This window comes from Panicum virgatum, chromosome 9N, assembly GCF_016808335.1.
Source record: "Panicum virgatum strain AP13 chromosome 9N, P.virgatum_v5, whole genome shotgun sequence".
In the NCBI taxonomy this organism is placed as follows: domain Eukaryota; kingdom Viridiplantae; phylum Streptophyta; class Magnoliopsida; order Poales; family Poaceae; genus Panicum; species Panicum virgatum.
This window is the reverse complement of record NC_053153.1, coordinates 5,996,576-6,014,964: the sequence shown is the minus strand read 5'-3', so window position 1 is coordinate 6,014,964 and position 18,389 is coordinate 5,996,576. Positions and strand designations below refer to the sequence as shown.

Sequence of the window (18,389 nt, the reverse complement as noted above, 5' to 3'; positions counted from 1 at the left end):
GAGCAAACATGAATGCTCCGTTTGTTGGCCAAATAATAAGATAATAGATTATGAAATGGCTCTACATTCTATATTTAGTTTGAGGGATAGAATGACTTCATTTTCTATTTAGTTAGAGGTTAAGGATCAACCGGCTCTTGTTCGGTTAAGCCCCATTTTGTTGGGCCCACATGTCATACACTGTGACGAGCGATGGAGGCCGCCGCTTCCCAGCCTCCCAGGGCCGGCGCTGCCTGGCTTGCGGAGGTCGGGGTACGGCGACAAGCGACGGAGGTGCGGCGCGCCGCGACGACGCGTGGAGGGGCGGGGCACCGCGACGAGCTGCGGTGTGGCTAGCGGAGGTGCAACGAGTGGCATCAAGGACGGAGGCGCGGCGCGCCGCAACGGGCAGCAGCGCCGCCGGTGAAAGCTCGTGGAGGGGCGGCCCGCCGCGATGAGCGGTTGCGGCTGGCGGAGGTGCGCGGAGGGGTGCCACGGTCTGCCGAGGACCAACATAGCAGCTGAGCGAGACAGAGCTCACACCGTCCGAAGTGAGTGAGCTCGTCCAGCTTTTTTTTTTTTTTTGGAGCAGCCTCATCCTGAAATCTACGGGAATATTCTGCTGTTGAGCCGCTCCATCCTATTCAACCCCATCCTATTCGCATTCGAACTAAACACGGAACGGAATGCCTCCGTTCCAGTCCGCTCTCGAACCAAACACACCGTAAGGGACTGATTGGTTGCGCGTACGTATGCCCGGCCAGCTCCGTTGATGCAAGCCAAGCCCTGTTTGATTGCCTGTACCGGCTCGCTAGGATGCAAAAGGGTGGGTAGAGCCATGCTGGCTAGGAAAGTGGGCAGCGGCCATTTCCAGCGGACCTGGCTTGCATGGTGCACTGATTTGCACTAGCAATGATATGGTTAGTACATAATTAGTATACATTATCTGATATTAATGTATATTAAAAACAATATTAAGCTATTATAAAATAAATTAAGGACTATTGGAGTATAATCTTGGAAAATAAGAATCATGGTGATGATTATTTAACAATTTTTATCTTGTGCAATATTTATTCATGCGGGCAAGCAACCAATCTCGCCATAAAGTGCACAGGAAAAGGAGACGGATGCAAAGAAAGCATGGACGGTGGGGGAGAGGGCTGGATTCTGCAGCGTTTACAGGCCAGCCTTTGGATCCTTTCGCGACACAAAACCAAGTCAACCAACATTTCCTTCCTTCTCACTACACGTCTACACACTTGGGGCTCTCTTCCTGGCCCATCCGGACCGATCGGACGGATCAATCCATGGTTCCATGGACCGAAGCAGGCACCAGGCAATGTGAATCGCTACGAGATGCGCACGCTACACGACATGCGAGGATGGGGGCACGACCTCGCGGCCGCGCCGGGCGAAGTGGGCACAGGATCGGGCGATCGGCGGCAGTGAACGCAGGTCAAACGGTTGGAAGGCCAAGCGGGCGGGCAGCCGGGCAGGGAGGCAGAGCAGCAGGGTCGAGGGGCAATATGATTGCGCGCACCAAGCGCTCCGCGGCCGCGAGCGAAGGATCGATCGGTGGTCGGGTGTTTCTGTTGCAGGCAGCGGCCGGTGCCGCGCGAGTGGGAGCAGTTGAAAAAGAAGCCTTGCTCCTTGCTCCGTGCGTGGCAGCCAGCGGCGGATGGGGGGCTCCAGCCCCCATAAGAGCAGTTAATTACACTTAAATTACTGTAGCAAAAGTCTCAAATCAGTATTAAATCTTCGTATAAATCAACATCTTCATTGTTTCAGCCTCCCTTATCTCCCATCCTGCATCCGCCACTGGTGGCAGCGGCAGCAGGTGCGAGTGGCATGACTAGCGCACACACCATTGCTGGGTGATGGCTGCCCTGATGGGTCTATAGAGTACAGGCTGGTCTTCACCATCTGACTTAATTTTAATTTTTTTAGTTCAAAATTATGTAAATTAGAGCGTAGCTCTTTTAAGATCCGACCCTTAAATTATCTAAACAAAAATGTAAGACCTTTTACCACCCCTAGCTGGTCTACACTCTTCAGCATAGGATCCTGCAAGTAGCTGTACTAGCTAGGAGAGCATCATCTTCTGAAGTTACTGACAGTACAAGCTGAGCTGGGAGAAGAACTTTGTGGACTCGGCTTTCCTGCTTTGTTTCACATTACACTTGCCCGTATGTGCTGTGATCCTGTAGAATTCGGTTTTGGCCTTTAGGGCAGTGGCAGTGTCAACAGAAATCACTGAAAGCGGTAGCATACGACCAAAAAAAAACAGACGCACACAACATGTGAATCAAACTACGAACGGGGCTGTCAGTTCAGGTTTCAGCGCCTCTGCCAAGGCCCATTGGGCCAACGGACAATTCGGCCCGAACCACCATATGTGGCTAGGCGAGTTTCTCCCGTCGGCCATGGTGACGACTGTAAGCAGCTCCAGAGTATGCACTAGTAGTGGGCAACACAATGTTGGCTGCTAATTAAGACGAAAGATTTATTCCATGCCAAGGGAAATGTTACGGTTGCTAAATTGTAATTACCTTATTTTACTATTGTCTTACAAAAGTGATATTTACAGGTACAGGAGCACTATACCACAACGCTCTTACATCTATGTACGGTCGAGGATCTCGGGGACGATTCGTATCACTTCACTTGTTCACGAAAGCGACGCCCTTCCGAATGCTCTCGCTCAGTTCCTTCTTTGCCGCTTCCAGGCCAACTCTGTAACGCCGAAGAGGCAAACGTATTACTCTCATGGAATTTTTTAGATTGAGAGAGTCCGTTATGTAAAGATTTATGATAACCGCACTATTAAGCGACAAACTGAGTGGACTGTACCTTTCAAATTCGTTGAGAGGTCCAAGAGGGAGGATCTCCTCAGCTCCACCACGGCCCAGCCTCACTTTTGTTGCAAAGAACGGTAGCTCTGTCACCTGAGACCAAGATTACTGGAAATAAGTACAGCTCTCTGAACTGTTCTGAACGTTCAACAATGTTCAGAAGATGGGAAGTAGGAATTTACAGATCTGGTGTAAGGATACCTCAGACGCAACATATGAGCATTCCACGATGCCATCTTCACCGCACATTGCTCGCAAGCATGCATCACCAAATTTCGCAGCAGCAAAAGCCTGAGTTGTTTGTTGTGTTAGTAAAAGTATTTGCCTCAGGTAGTCACGTATCTGAAGTAAGCAGCCATATATGACATACCATTGACAGAGTTGCAGAGCCTGCCCCAGCCTTTGCCTGAGTGACAAATGGAAACAGAATTACTTGGACAGAATTAATTGGAAACGACAATAATTCAAGAAATGGTTCAAACTGGACTAGTGGCAATTGCAGAGATGTATATGCTTCAGGATATGCAAGTAGAGCTATACAAATGTCGATTGATAATGGCACCAACAACTTCATTCGTGGTTGTTGAAACAGATATTCTGAAATATACTTCCCTTAAAGTTCATAGTGACTATTGAGATATTGTTAGAACTAATGCTAACACATAGAGGGCATGTAAAAGGGTATGCCTTCAGCTAGAAGAATTTCACAACTCCTGTGCCACCATTCTGTGCCAACTTCTGTGCCACCACTAAAAGGGTATGCCTAACTTCAGGGTCATAAAATTGAAATATCATTGTACCTCCACAACTTCTGTGCCACCATTCTGTATGCGGTTCGTCAAATATTTGATTTCTTCCTGAGTGAATGAGCTTGGAGGGGTGACCTGGAGATAAATAGGTTTAAAATCAGCTCCTAATATTCAGAGGCTAGATAATGTTTCCTTAATGGGGAATTAACACTGCCCATATTATTACATCAGCAAAGCACATGATCAGTACCTGGGAGAGGAGGGGTAATATGGTTACCCCTGCATGCCCGCCAACAACAGGAACATTGACATCTCTTGGATTAACTCCAAGCACTTCAGCCTATAATAATGACCAAGAGAGCAGTACACCAATGGTACTTGAGTATGTAAATATGCCGAGGCTTTTTAAGAGATGATATGCAATGCAATTTTGTTAGGCTTCATACCACAAAGGTGTTAGCCCTCACAACATCAAGTGTCGTGACTCCAAGGAGACGCTTGGGATTATATGTTCCAGCTTTCTTGAAAACCTCAGCAGCAATGGGTACAGTTGAGTTCACTGGGTTGCTGATCAAATTCACAATCGCATCAGGACAGCATCTGGCAACACCTTCACAAAGTATGCGAACAATCCCGGCATTCTTGTTGAATAAATCATCCCTTGTCATTCCTGGTTTCCTAGGGAGGCCAGCGGGTATGATAACAAGGTCCATTCCTGTAAGTGCTGCATCAAGCTGCTGTGCGCCAAGGAAGCCCCGAACCTGAAAAGAGACTTTTTCATAGTTATTTGCCAGACTAAGTGTACATCAGAAACAAGGTTCAGATGATTTTTTTCTTCAAAAAGAAAAAGGTTCAGATGATTTTTTTTTCTTCAAAAAGAAAAAGTTTCAGATGATTCAGGCAAAGGCTTTGCTGAAATTGTAGACTCCATAGTCATATCTGAATAAAAGAAGGAACCACTAAACATGTTTTCTTTAATCACTTCGGAAATTTCATCAGCCTGAGTAATCACAACAATCAGCAAACAAGGAACACCAAAAAGTGATTACATGCGGATGACTCATCACAATCCCATGTACCATAGATAGATAAGATAATGAGCTGGGTGACACCAACTAGGCATAAATAGATAGAGTAACATAATGAGCTGGGTGACACCAACTAGGAAACTAGACAAGATGCCAAATCGATCAGTTATGCGGCAATTGCGACATAATTAGCTCATAAGGGCCACTCGGTGGCTAATGCCCAGTTGATTATACAACAGCGTCACAGAGTTAGTAGGCATCACTCTGCAAAGTGACACAGATCGAGCGAGAAAGATGGGGGACGAAAATGTTACCACGGCGCCGGTGTCCATGTGGCTGATATCGGCGGTGACCCCGGGCGTGTTGACGACATCGTAGAGGTGCAGCACGGACACGAGCGGGTTCATCTTCATGAGCATCGACAGCGGCTGGCCGATCCCGCCCGCCGCGCCCAGGATGGCGACCTTGAACCCCGGCGCGCCGCCCTTGGCGCGGCACGCCGCGGGCCTCAGCGCCACCGCGTCCTCCTCCATCTGCACGCACCGAGCAAGCAACCGACCCTTCACGTTTCAGTCTCGACTGTCGGGAGTAGATTAGCCGTGGCCGGCGAGGCAAGGCGAGGAACATATCTGACCTGCGGGTTGAGGTGCGCGGCGACGCGGGCGAGGCGGTGCAAGGGGGCGATGGCGTCGGGCTGCATGGCTCCTCCTGCCGCGGAGGCGAGGCGAGAGTGAGCTGCTGCTGTGCTACTGGTGGGTTGGTGGTGATTGGCGCGCGGAGGCGGGGCCGCGGGGGGGATTCGGGTGGGTTCTTGATGGGAAGGGCGGGGAGTTGCCGCGCGTCCTTGGAAGGTTGGCCGCGCGTTATCCGGTGGCCTGTGGCTGCAGGAGGGCGGCGGATCGGGAGGCGGTGGTGCGGCGATGGCTCCGCGGCAGCGGCAGGCTCGTCTCTTCTTTCCGTCGCTACTTGCCGGAGAGGTGCGCGCCGAGCGGCTAGTCGAGTAGTTTGGGTTGGAGGCGGCGGGAGTTTGGGCCGGGAAGAAGCGGCCGCGGCACACATCTTAGTTCCCACACTATAAACCCTGCACACAAAAAAATGTCACATCGAATATTTCAACACATACATAAAATATTAAATGGAGTTTATTTATAAATTTTTTTACATAAATAGACTATAAATCGCGAGACGAATTTAATGAGCCTACTTAATCCATGATTTGCAACAGTAATGTTACAGTAATCATCTGCTAATTATTAATTAATCATGGATTAATTAGCATCATTAGATTCGTCTCACAATTTACAACACATCTGTGCAAAATTTTTTGTAAATAGACTTTATTTAATACTTCAAATTAGCAAAATTCCAACCAAAAAAATTTGCGCTCCAACTAAACAGGGCCAAGATTAGTTTAATGGAACCCGCGGGCGCCGCGAGACGGCGATAGAGGAGCACGCTGGCACGCCGGTGTGCCGCTTGCTTGCTCCGGCAGGCTGGAAGTAGAATTGTTCGGGCATGCAACATGCCAAAATGGAATGAGGAGCTGGCACAGGATAGAGGGGAATCATCGATCAAGTGGGCACTGCAAAAGAATGGAAGAGTAAGGGGGTGTTTAGAAATAGGGACTTCAAAAAAGTCCTAGGGACTTTTTAGTATTTAGAAGTATTAAATAAATATTAATTATAAAACTAACTGCAGAACCCTGGGGTTAAACTGCGAGACGAATCTAATGAGGTATCTTAATCTATGATTAGCGAATGGTTACTGTAGCATCACTGTAGCGATTTATGAATTAATTAAGCTCATTAGATTCGTCTCGCAAAAAAGCACTCAGCTGTCAAAAAACATTTATAAACAGATTTTATTTAATACTATAAAATAGTAAGATTCCTTTTGATGTGATAGGGACTTCTGAAAAAAGTCCTGGAGCCAAACAAAGCCTAAGTGAAGTATCAAAGTTCCTCCCAAGATGAAAATTGTGATGTGGCGATTGGCACATAATTGCCTCCCAACTGGACAGCAGCTTAGAAAGAGAAATATCCCAATTTATGATCTCTGTTGCCATTGTGGGAGAGATGAAACTACAGAACATGCCTTTCTCACTTGTCAATATGTCTGAGATTTGAAGGGAATTGAAGAAAAGATGTGGCCTTAAGAGATTGCTCAAACCTTTTGTTTCGCCTCGGCAATGGACTTTTGAAGTCTCGGCTGGCTGTACAGATAGAGAGGCAACTATTTTTGTGATATTTCTATGGCATATTTGGGAGGTTAGGAACGTTGTTCGTAATGGAGAAAGGGAAGTGCACCCCACTGTTTAGTTGAAAAGATTCTTGCATATGTTGATATGGTGTTGCTTCATATGTATGATCCTATCGTTTTTAATAGGTGTGACTCGTTTAAGCCTAAACTTTGGGATCCACCGTCGGAAGGATGGGTTTTGATGAATGTAGATGCAGCAATATTTCAAAAAGCTAATCGAATGGGTTTGGGCATTGTGGTAAGAGACTATAGAACGGAAGTTCTGGCTGCTTGCGGACAGGGTATTGATATGATCACAAATCCTGAATTAGCAGAGGCTATTGCGGTAAGGCAGACAATTCTCTTTGTTTGGAAGCTTCCATACAGTCATGTCATAATTGCTACTGATTGTCTTTCTTTGGTTCAGAAGCTCTGGTTAGAAGCCATGATCGTTCGCATACAGGAATTATAACCCAAGATAGTAAAACAGTTGTGCAAGCTTCTACTGCCGTCTACTCTTTTGTTCATGTAACTGGATGTTGTAATGAGGTTGCTCATGTTTTAGCTAGATCAGCTGATCATCTCTCTGTATCTGTTTGGCTTCATGGTGTGGCAGAATTTCTCTGACCTTCTGTGTGTAATGACCGTTTGCATCAATGAAAGCTTACCGTTTCTCAAAAAAAAAAATCAAACTAACGGAGAAAACCGTTTGGCAAACGATGGGTAGGGGCATGAAATTTGGAAGTGATTCCTTTGACGTTGCAAGTAGAGGTGGTAATGGACCATGGCCTTAATACTTCTTCATAATCCAACTTGGCACTTAATTTTTTTAGCTCAAAGTTGAATAAGATTAGAGCCCGATCTTTTTAGGACCCGGCCTTTAGATTATCTAGGCTAAAAATTAAGACCTTATACCACCCCTACTTGCAACTCCAACTTTAGAGTCATTGATGCGTGGAACCGGCCCACATGTCTGTAGCTAAGGGTAACAACAGGGGAGTCTCATCCTGAAAATTAGTGGTAGGAGCTGGGGGAGAATTCATTTGGGTTTCATGTTTCATTCTATTCATTTATTTGTCTTCTATAGAGAATCAAGATTCAAGAGTGGGGGTTTAAGGAAGCTTTGATATTCTTTATTTTGTGTGGGGTTTAGCAGTGAGAGATTCAATCTTAAACCATAATAACGATGCAGACACATCCGTTCTCCATTTAAAATAAAATTTCACTTCAATACCACCTCTTCCATTTGATAAAATTTCACTAAAACTTCCATTCCCACCAAACAAATAGGAAATTTTTAAAACTTTTCACATCTAAACTTCATTCTTTCCGACTAATTGCCTCCAACCAAACATCGTATAAGAGGTTATTTGGAAAGATTTATCCTGAATCATTTCACCAAAAAAAGAACTCATTTTACTTGGCTGCATGGTACATGCTTGGGTTTGCACAAAAGAAATAAAATCGAGTCCATGTAAGCTCTTCCAAACGAATTATATGACACATGGAACAACATAAAAAGCTTCTCAACTAATTTAGGGCGTGTTTAGTTCGCGATTTTTTTGGATTCGGCTACTGTAGCACTTTCGTTTTTATTTGGTAATTAGTGTCCAATCATGGACTAATTATGTTCAAAAAATTTATCTCATCATTTACAGCTAAACTGTGCAATTAGTTATTTTTTAAACTATATTTAATACTCCATACATGTGTCCAAAAATTCAATGTGACTGGAAATCTTGAAAATTTTTGGAAACTAAATAGGGCCTTAGCCTCAGAAGGCCCAAACATTTGCCACTACTACGTGATAGCCTGGCCCCTCTAGCCCTTCCGACCCGGACGGACAGTTGCGGGCCTACCCAAAGCGTAGAAGATGAAGAATCAGCACTCAGCGGGCCCAAGCGACCAAGGGTAGCCTCGTACTTTCCTGCGCCAGTGCGATACACGTTTCGAAATTTCAAAATTCAAACGGGCGGCCAACACAGCCGTCTCCTTTTCATACTTCAACTCCCCTTCCCCTGCCGTCCTCACAGACGCTCCCCTTCCACACAAACGAACACCACGCCGCAGCAATCAGCTAATGACTCATAGGCCCCACATATATCTGTTCACCTTTCGGCCCCACGTGTCAGTGTCACACCATCCACGACCGCAGGTAAATATCGCCGAGACAGAGGGCGCCGGCACCGCGGGACCCGCCGGCCAGCTCATACCCACGTTGCCGGCCGCTGGTTACGCAAGCCTCGCCCCGACGTTCAAAACAAAACGGCCGTTAACCTCCGCTGCCTGTCTCCACGGCTTCGCCCCTCTCACCAACGAGGCCGTCAAGGCACAAATCAAACGGCCGTTAGGTCTTTCGTCACGGCCTCACGGGCCGGCCGCGGCCGCCTCCTCTCGCGCTGCCAATAAAAGCCGCCGCGGGGGACGGGCGGGATGGTCACCTCACCTCGGCGGCGTCTTCACAAACGCCGGCCCTTGCACGCTCGATCGATCGATTGATCGTCCCCCCCATCGCTCGCCTCCGCAACCGATCGGTTCGAGAGAGAGGTTCGCTTGATCCGAAGGCTTCGCGTGCGGGATCTTGAGGCGAGCCGAGGAGCAAGATGAGGGAGTGCATCTCGGTCCACATCGGGCAGGCCGGCATCCAGGTCGGCAACGCGTGCTGGGAGCTTTACTGCCTTGAGCACGGCATCCAGGTCCGGCCGCCTCCTCCTCCTCCCGTCCATATCTCGCCATCCCTCGTCGTTTCATTTCTGATTTGTTTCCAATTCCGAGGAATTATGCAATTAGCGCGTTAGAATTCTAACTGGGCTGAATTTGTTGGGGGGATTTAGTCATATCTATCGGTGCTATTAAGTAGTAACTGCATGCTTCGAAATTTTCTGCGCGATTCAAACTGTGTTCAGGCTTGGTTTGGGTTCGTAGCGGGTTTTGTTGCGCATAATCCTTCTGCAGGGAATTAAGAAGTAACCCCCGTCTTTTTTTTGGTAGTTGTGGGTCACTAGTCACGCCTGGTCTTGTCAGATTGAGTAGTGCTAACAATTGTCATCCCTTCTGTGTTCGGTTCATAGTGATTAGTTTGTCCCCAGCAGTTTGTGTCTGGAACTGTGTATGGACTACACTATTCTGAAGTTTCAGTTATCGTGAACTAGAAGTTGATTAGATTAGAAACACTAATATCACTTATCAATTCGTGTGGATGAAGCTCAGATTCTGGAAAGTTTAGTCATGTTTGTTCCATTTCTTAGATCCGATTCGAAACTGGACCAGAGTGATGCTTTAATTTGTGTTAGTGCATAAAGCTCTGTGCAACTGTTATATATGACTGTACATGGTTCTTTTTCCTGTGAATGACTTGGACAGATTGGTACTAGACTACTAGCGCGTTAGAATTCTAATTGGGCTTAATTTGTTGGGGGATTTAGTCATATCTATCGGTGCTATTAAGTAGTAACTGCATGCTTCAACATTTTCTGTGCGATTCAAACTGTGATAAGGCTTGGTTTGGGTTCGTAGCGGGTTTTGTTGTGCATAATCCTTTTGCAGGGAATTAAGAAGTAACCCCGTTGTTTTTTTTTGTAGTTGTGGGTCACTAGTCACACCTGGTCTCGTCAGATGTAGTGTTAACAATTGTCAGCAGTTGTGTGTTCGGTTCGTAGTGATCAGTTTGTACGAGTTTGTGTGTGGAACTGTGGATGGACTACGCTATTTCTGAAGTTTCAGTTATCGTGGACTAGAAGTTGACTAAATTAGAAACACTAATATCACTCAATTCGTGTGGATGAAGTTTAGATTCTTGAAATTTTAGTCATGTTCGTTCCATTTCTTAGATCCGATTCGAAATTGGACTAGAGTGATGCTTTAATTTGTGTTGGTGCATAAAGCTCTGTGCAACCGTTATATATGACTGTACATGATTCTTTTTCCTGTGAATGACTTGGACAGATTGGTACTAGACTACTACTAGTTAGCACGCCTTACAAATCAAATGAGTAATTGAATTGATGCATTGCATAATGCACAGTCGCTCTCCTTATTGATGAAATGCTTAACCCGTGCAACCAGAACTGCGTGCAACCATTCTCCCTTTTTGGTCCTGCTATAATCTGTATGACTGTATGCCATTAAACAGCTTTCTGTTCCATGCAGCCTGATGGCCATATGCCCGGAGACAAGACTGTGGGACACTATGATGATGCCTTCACCACCTTCTTCAGCCAGACCGGCGCAGGGAAGTACGTGCCTCGTGCAATCTTCGTTGATCTTGAACCCACTGTGATCGATGAGGTGCGCACTGGCATGTACCGTCAGCTCTTCCACCCTGAGCAGCTCATCAGTGGCAAGGAGGATGCTGCCAACAACTTTGCCCGTGGACACTACACAAGTAATCAAACCATTTATAAACTTTGCTGTTCCACGGAATTGGTTGATCTACCCATGTTTGATTGATTCCTGATTGTGCCATTTATGCTCTTATTCCTGCAGTTGGCAAGGAGATCGTTGACCTGTGCCTTGACCGCATCCGCAAGCTTGCTGACAACTGCACTGGCCTTCAGGGCTTCCTGGTCTTCAATGCTGTTGGTGGTGGCACTGGTTCTGGCCTTGGTTCGCTCCTCCTCGAGCGCCTGTCTGTGGACTATGGCAAGAAATCCAAACTGGGCTTCACTGTATACCCATCTCCCCAGGTGTCAACCTCCGTTGTTGAGCCCTACAACAGCGTGCTCTCCACTCACTCACTCTTGGAGCACACTGATGTCTCCATCCTGCTCGACAACGAGGCCATCTATGACATCTGCAGGCGCTCATTGGACATTGAGAGGCCCAACTACTCCAACCTGAATCGCCTTGTGTCTCAGGTACCATACTGAATTTTTTTGGCACCTGCAGATGTCCTGTGTTGTTTGTACTGCTTTAAAACATCTTTTTTCTGAACAAAATGTGAACCTGAATGATGCTAATTTGTGTTAAAATTGTTTGGGTGTGCAGGTTATCTCATCGCTGACTGCTTCCCTGAGGTTTGATGGTGCCCTCAATGTGGATGTGAACGAGTTCCAGACCAACCTGGTTCCTTACCCAAGGATCCACTTCATGCTGTCGTCGTATGCACCAGTGATCTCAGCAGAGAAGGCCTACCATGAGCAGCTGTCGGTGGCGGAGATCACCAACAGCGCGTTCGAGCCGGCGAACATGATGGTCAAGTGCGACCCTCGGCACGGCAAGTACATGGCGTGCTGCCTGATGTACCGTGGTGACGTGGTGCCCAAGGATGTCAATGCTGCTGTGGCCACCATCAAGACGAAGCGCACGATCCAGTTCGTGGACTGGTGCCCGACGGGGTTCAAGTGCGGCATCAACTACCAGGCGCCAACTGTGGTGCCCGGCGGCGACCTCGCCAAGGTGCAGCGCGCCGTGTGCATGATCTCCAACTCCACCAGCGTCGCTGAGGTGTTCTCCCGCATCGACCGCAAGTTCGACCTCATGTATGCCAAGCGCGCCTTCGTGCACTGGTACGTCGGCGAGGGCATGGAGGAGGGGGAGTTCACAGAGGCCCGTGAGGACCTGGCCGCCCTGGAGAAAGACTACGAGGAGGTGGGTGCTGAGGGCGGGGGTGATGAGGACGAGGAGGACGAGGAGTACTGATCTGCTTCCTGGAATCTGTTGTGTGTCGTCACTCCATGGGTGTCGAAAAGTCTTTGAGTCTTGGGTTGTGTTACTGTTTGCTTCTCTGCAGTTTGTTGAACTGATTTAGTACCATGTCGTAATGGAATACTCCTGAGTATCTTGTCTTGCTTAATAATTGTTTGGTTCACTCTACCTCTTCCTGCTAGTTTTCTTGCTTTCATACGTTATATGTCCCGGGCTTCCGACTGATTTCGCTGCAGATGAAGTGAAAACTTCTGCCTGTTTTTCTTCAACCCTGTTAACCGGGGAGTGTGCAGAGTCTACTTGCTATTCCTATATTGGTCGGTCGTCTGCCCTGATGATCAAATCTGCTCTTTCAGAGTGTGCGTCGTTTAGTGCTAAAATTTGGTCCTACTCAATGTGGCACTAAACAAATTTGGCACTAAACACTTGAACCAAAACACGTTTCTTTTTTATGCTAACGAGGCTACAATTTTAGACCCTCCACAATGTGGAGTGAAGCTAGAAAACATACTGTACCCCACAAGAAGAAAACAATCATTGCTATCCAAGAGCTGCAGTGTGAGTAAAATTTAGCAGGGATGCTATCCACAAACTCGGGCTCACGAAAAATAAAATATGGAGGATGGTTGATGGACTGCATGGCCATGGTTCCAATCAACCTCTTGTTGCTATAGTATCTTTATATTTGTTTATTGTTTGGGCATCGGTGAATGTAGATGCACCGCTTTCTATTTTTCTAGCATCACTCTACCAGCCACAGTATACGAAGTGATACCTAAATCTTCTCTCTTCTTTTTTAGACATCACTCTAGGCACACACTGTGAAGGGCCTTATGTTGTATGTTCAAGCTTTAGATCTCTCTTAACCTTGCAAACCATGCCGACGGAAGCTACAGATTAAGTTTGTTGGATCTCATAAGTTTGCAAAAAGGAAGAATTGAACAGATTAAGTTTGTTGGATCTCATAAGTTTGCAAAAAGGAAGAATTGCAAAAAGGAAGAAGACAAAAAAGATGTTATCCTGCTTTCGTTGAGAGTCGAACTCAAGACCTCCCGCTTACTAAACGGGTGCTCTAACCAACTGAGCTACGAAAGCATTTGTTCCCCGGTTCACAGGTACTTTATAACTTTCAATCCTCCCACTAGTTACAACACTCGCTTTACCCTGTGCCGGCTCAAAACGGATCAGCATCGTGAGGCTTCTGCTCACCAACCATGGCCGTGCCGCCGGTTCCGAACGAAACCACCACATTTTGCTAGGAGCTTGACCAGGTCATGCAGGGATCTGCTCAAAAGAAGAGTCCTGGAGAGCTCCTGTCCTCCTGCCCTGTTCCTAGCGTCGCAGCCATATCGTAGCGGCAATTTTTTTTTGGCATCTGAAGTTATTTTGAAAACTGTCACGCTGTGCCTAAACGACAAACTTCATTCGCAAATTCACACGGCACGGCAGAATAGAAGCGAGAAAGGACCCTCCTCGAGCTGACGTGGTAGCCACCCGAGGCACTGTAGCCAAGTGAGGTGGTAGCCACCCGAGGCACTGTAGCCAAGTGAGAACACAAAGGTTGCGATTGGTTTCTTGCACCGTCCCAGCCTGCCCCGCACCTGTGAGCCTGGCTCGCGCTGGCCAGGCTGATGCCATGCAAATGCTCTTTGTTTGGTTGTCTGGGTCATTGCAGCATGGACGAGTAGCACGTCTGATTGGTTGCCCTGTCAGCTTTAATATTTTGCACCGCTACTCTCTGAGTCCGCACGGTTCCCATGCTCATGCGAACCAGGCTCGCCAGAAACGAGCAAATCGACCGCATGCGTAGAGCCAGGCTGAGGAGAGAATCTCTCCCACTGCTCCAGCTATCCAATCAGGCGTATGTAGTATCTGGGGAGCCTGGCTGGACTTCAATTCAGCCAACCAATCAGCCCCATAAGGTCCTCCAGGGAATTCATGGAGACCAAACATGTGTTATGTTCAGTTGTTCAAAAATATGGTATTTCCTGACGACAGTTGAAATCAATTGTAACAAGAACATGCAGTGCACCTTCACCCTGGCACTTCGGATACAACAACAGTCTGACGGTGTCGAGGTACAAAAACATGGTACCTGGTACCCAAGTTATAGTTGGCTTATTTATCAGCTAGTTCAGCAAAACAAGGAAATGGGGGAACCAACAGTTTTATAGATCACAAGGGAAGAAAAATTCAGCGGTAGAGGCTCTCAGATCTCAAGTTCTCAGCAATCTCGGTCTCCCAGCGGTCACCGTTCTCAAGCAGTTTCTCCTTGTCGTACAGCAGTTCCTGTATGTTGCATGACATGAGTTTCCAGCAACAGGTTGAAAGTTGATATAACAAACTACACCATAATCAAGTAGTTTACCTCGTGGGTCTCAGTAGCAAACTCAAAGTTTGGCCCCTCAACAATTGCATCAACTGGGCAAGCCTCTTGGCAGAAACCACAGTAAATGCATTTGGTCATGTCAATATCATACCTGCATGGGAAAAAAATCATCAGAAATTCAGAATAAAACTTCAATTACATACCTCAAGCATCTAAATCATAGTTTCAGACAAGAAATCACAGAAAAGCACCCATTTGATTACCTTGTGGTTCGGCGACTGCCATCTTCACGTTCTTCAGCTTCAATTGTGATTGCCTGAGCTGGGCATATCTGGAAATTGTTTATGCCAAGTAAGAAAATGATCTTTTCAATAATCAGACTTTAATGCATCATTAACTACACCTTAATTTCTATGAGAACTGTCAATAATATGACCATATTAAGCCATACTACTGGTTTACACTAGTAAACTTTAGAACGAGCTAACTAGCTAAGCAGTTTTGAGCGTAACAAACCCAGAATTTCAATACACTAGATCACTCTGATAGAAATATTTTTCAGAAATATATTAATTTTTAGAGAAGTATTTTGGTGAATCAGTGGACATAAGGAGCCTAAAATGTTTGAGAACCATATTCATACTCTCATAATTGGTCAGTTGTTGATTGTGTTTGGTGTTCACTGCAACCTGCTCAAGCATCAAGCCTCATCTATTGAGGTGATGCACTGACTTTGTTGCCAACTGATTTACAGTTAAACATTCTTTTCAAATCAAGAATACTCAAAAGTCTAATGCCAAACTGATTCTTATGAAACTGAAAAGTTCCACAATCAATCATTCAAATTCTAATTTAGCCAAAAAAAATCCCAGGCACTGGTAGCCAGATCCCATCCTAGTCGTTAACTGAAACTTTCCCATGCCAATTTAGTTTGCTAAGTATCCTTCCAGAAAAACAGGACAACCACTATTGCTCAGCTAGATTTCCTGTTCATCATGTGAACTCAAATCATCATAAACTTAGACTTAAGAAAGTATAACTTACAGCCTCGCATAGTTTACAAGCAATGCAACGCTCTTCCCCAGATTCATAACGTCTGAGAGCATGCTCTCCTCGGAAGCGGGGACTCAGAGGACCCTTCTCAAAGGGATAGTTAATCTGATGTAGTGAGATAGAAGAAACAGTCAATGCAAGCAAGCAATTACAGTACAAATAACAGCATATACAAAACTTTCACTTACAGTAACTTTCCTTTCGAAGAAGTACTTCAGCGTCAGACTCAAACCACGGACCATTTCAGTCAGAAACAATGTATTGATGCTCCTTTCAAACACTGAAGCAAGAAAGTGCAAAATTAGAACTATCAGTACCCAGACAGCAAGGCAATACTCTAGTCTTATGCACAGGAAAACATCTTACTAACCAGCATTCCAATCTTTTGCAATCTCCTTCGCAAGCTGTTCTTTCTCCTCATCCTCTGTAAATTAAAGAGTGTTAAATACTACCAGAGAACAGTGGCACCAAAAAAATTCAAATTAAGCATGCACAAACAAAGTCAACATGGATATCAACATCTAAAAAGTTAAAGCTCACTGCTCACATATAACTTTGCACAATAATCCATCATCGGCCCTGTTTGGAAACGCTTAACTCAGATTTTAAGCGAAAAAAGCCAAATAATCCCGCCAAACACCTTGATTATGAACCTGCTTATTTGGACCGCCAACGCAGAAAAATCCTCCCCACCACGGCGTTTTGAAACGCGGCTCGGGGCTCGCTTATCTGGAAATGCGGCGCTTTTCCCCTTCCAGCCCCTCTCCCCCGCACGGATCTGGGCACCAGCCTCTCCTCCCTGCCGCCGGCCGCCGCTCCTCCTGCTTCGCCCGCCCGCAGTCTCTTCCCGGCCTGCTGCGCGGCTGCGCCTGCCTACCTGTCCGCCTTCAAGGAGCACCCGCCAGCCTGCCGCGCCCTCCTCCTGCTGCGCTCGCCCGCCGTGTCGTCCTCCCTGCAGCGCCCGCGGCCAACTACGCCCGGCCGCCCTACCTGCTGGGCGCGCCGCCCTCGAGCCAGGAGCAACTGCCCGACAGGAGCAGGCAGTGCCCAGATCGACAGGAGCAAGCAGAGCCCGGCCGCCCTTCCTGCTACTTGATTTATTGTTGTAATTTTTAGTATTTTGTAGCACTTTCAATGGTTCAAATGAGAGTTAATTTGAATTGTACTGTATGGTACATTTTAATGGAACTAGATTGGTTTCTCAAACTTCACAAAGATGGCAAAAATTGTTTCACAGCAGTGTTACAAACAAAAAGATGTATAATCAGCCTCAGGGGTATAACAGTCATTTCATACCCAGAACAGATAATCTACCAACAATAATCAGGCCAGCCAAACACCCTGCTTGTTCAGGACAGCAGATTCTCCAGATCGCGGCTTATCAGAAAAGCCTGCTCAGCTTATAAGGGGGCGTTTAGTTCCCAAACAAGAAAATTTTTGGGTGTCACGTCAATGTTTGACCAGATGTCGGGAGAGCTTTTCGAACACTAATTAAAAAACTAATTTCAGAACTCACTTGGAAACCGCGAGACGAATCTTTTGAGGCATTTGACCGCATCTTTAGCACATGTGGGTTACTGTAGCACATATGGCTAATCATGCACTAATTAGGCTCAAAAGATTCGTCTCGTCGTGTACATCCAAACTGTGTAATTAGTTTTGTTATTTAATTACATTTAGTGCTTCATACATGTGTTCAAAGTGGAGGTGAAAATTTTTGGGTGAAAATTTTTGGTAACTAAACGGGCTCTAAGTGGGTCTCAGAAAAGCTCTCCTAAACAGGGCCATCAACTTCTGACTGGCTAACCAAAGCAGCAAGACAAGACCTTCCGCTTTGAGCATTTCTTACTGATTAGATATCACAACTTATTGATAATCTAAGACTTACCCAAGCAGTTTCAAAGGGCACCACAACCAATTCAACAGACTGAGTGCACTAACTACATACTCCATGATGCCTAATTGCCAAGTAATCGAACTAGAACCGATCCAACACGAATCGAGGTTTCTAATTTGGGTAAGTCTAACACTGCAAGTAGCCCAATACAAAGGGGAAGGGTGCCGACCTTTGAACCTCTTGGGCGTCCCAGCGTTCATGTAGGTCCGGAGGTGCCCCTGCATCGCCGTCGCGGCCGGGCCGAGCTGCGCCTGCAACAACACCAGCACTACAGAATCAGACACGCACCAGAACGCGAGCACCCAGGAACGACAATCCTTTGATCTGAGAATCCGCGAGCAGATTGCGGGGGATCTGGAAGCGCGGCGCAAGGGCGGATAGGGTTAATATGATTCGTACCGTCTGTTTCGCGCGGAGCGCCTGCGCTGCCTGCCGGGCTAGGAGCGCCGCCATGGTGGAGCGACCTCAACGGCGACGAGGCGGCGGAGGCGAGGGGGTCGGATCGAAAGGGAGGGAGGTCTGAGCTGCCGGGCTGCGGGTTAGTGGCTGCAGAGATGGCCGGGTGGTGGCGGAGGAGAGAGACGCGCTGCGGGGTGCGTGGCCTGGGCTGGCGTG

General features: G+C 46.8%; 3 protein-coding genes and 1 non-coding gene across 4 annotated transcripts; 1 reads left to right on the top strand and 3 right to left on the bottom strand.

The window, feature by feature from the left end:
* Positions 1-2,460: 2,460 nt before the first annotated feature.
* Positions 2,461-5,616, bottom strand: LOC120689936 (malate dehydrogenase, glyoxysomal-like). Its single transcript, XM_039972394.1, has 9 exons — positions 5,246-5,616; positions 4,926-5,144; positions 4,030-4,344; positions 3,834-3,923; positions 3,635-3,718; positions 3,205-3,240; positions 3,036-3,125; positions 2,833-2,927; positions 2,461-2,715 (listed from the first exon to the last, which is right to left on the bottom strand). The coding sequence occupies exons 1-9, from the start codon at positions 5,309-5,311 to the stop codon at positions 2,643-2,645; spliced, it is 1,068 nt and encodes a 355-aa protein (XP_039828328.1). The 5' UTR covers positions 5,312-5,616; the 3' UTR covers positions 2,461-2,642.
* A 3,611-nt stretch (positions 5,617-9,227) lies between these two features.
* On the top strand, positions 9,228-12,663 carry LOC120689935 (tubulin alpha-3 chain). Its single transcript, XM_039972393.1, has 4 exons — positions 9,228-9,545; positions 10,999-11,233; positions 11,335-11,705; positions 11,836-12,663. The coding sequence occupies exons 1-4, from the start codon at positions 9,453-9,455 to the stop codon at positions 12,487-12,489; spliced, it is 1,353 nt and encodes a 450-aa protein (XP_039828327.1). The 5' UTR covers positions 9,228-9,452; the 3' UTR covers positions 12,490-12,663.
* An 853-nt stretch (positions 12,664-13,516) lies between these two features.
* On the bottom strand, positions 13,517-13,590 carry TRNAT-AGU. The gene has a single exon. It is a non-coding gene; the product is annotated as a tRNA-Thr (tRNA).
* An 864-nt stretch (positions 13,591-14,454) lies between these two features.
* On the bottom strand, positions 14,455-18,352 carry LOC120689934 (NADH-ubiquinone oxidoreductase subunit 8). Its single transcript, XM_039972392.1, has 8 exons — positions 18,174-18,352; positions 17,944-18,025; positions 16,248-16,301; positions 16,066-16,157; positions 15,869-15,982; positions 15,088-15,155; positions 14,864-14,975; positions 14,455-14,784 (listed from the first exon to the last, which is right to left on the bottom strand). The coding sequence occupies exons 1-8, from the start codon at positions 18,225-18,227 to the stop codon at positions 14,689-14,691; spliced, it is 672 nt and encodes a 223-aa protein (XP_039828326.1). The 5' UTR covers positions 18,228-18,352; the 3' UTR covers positions 14,455-14,688.
* Between the last annotated feature and the right edge of the window lie 37 nt (positions 18,353-18,389).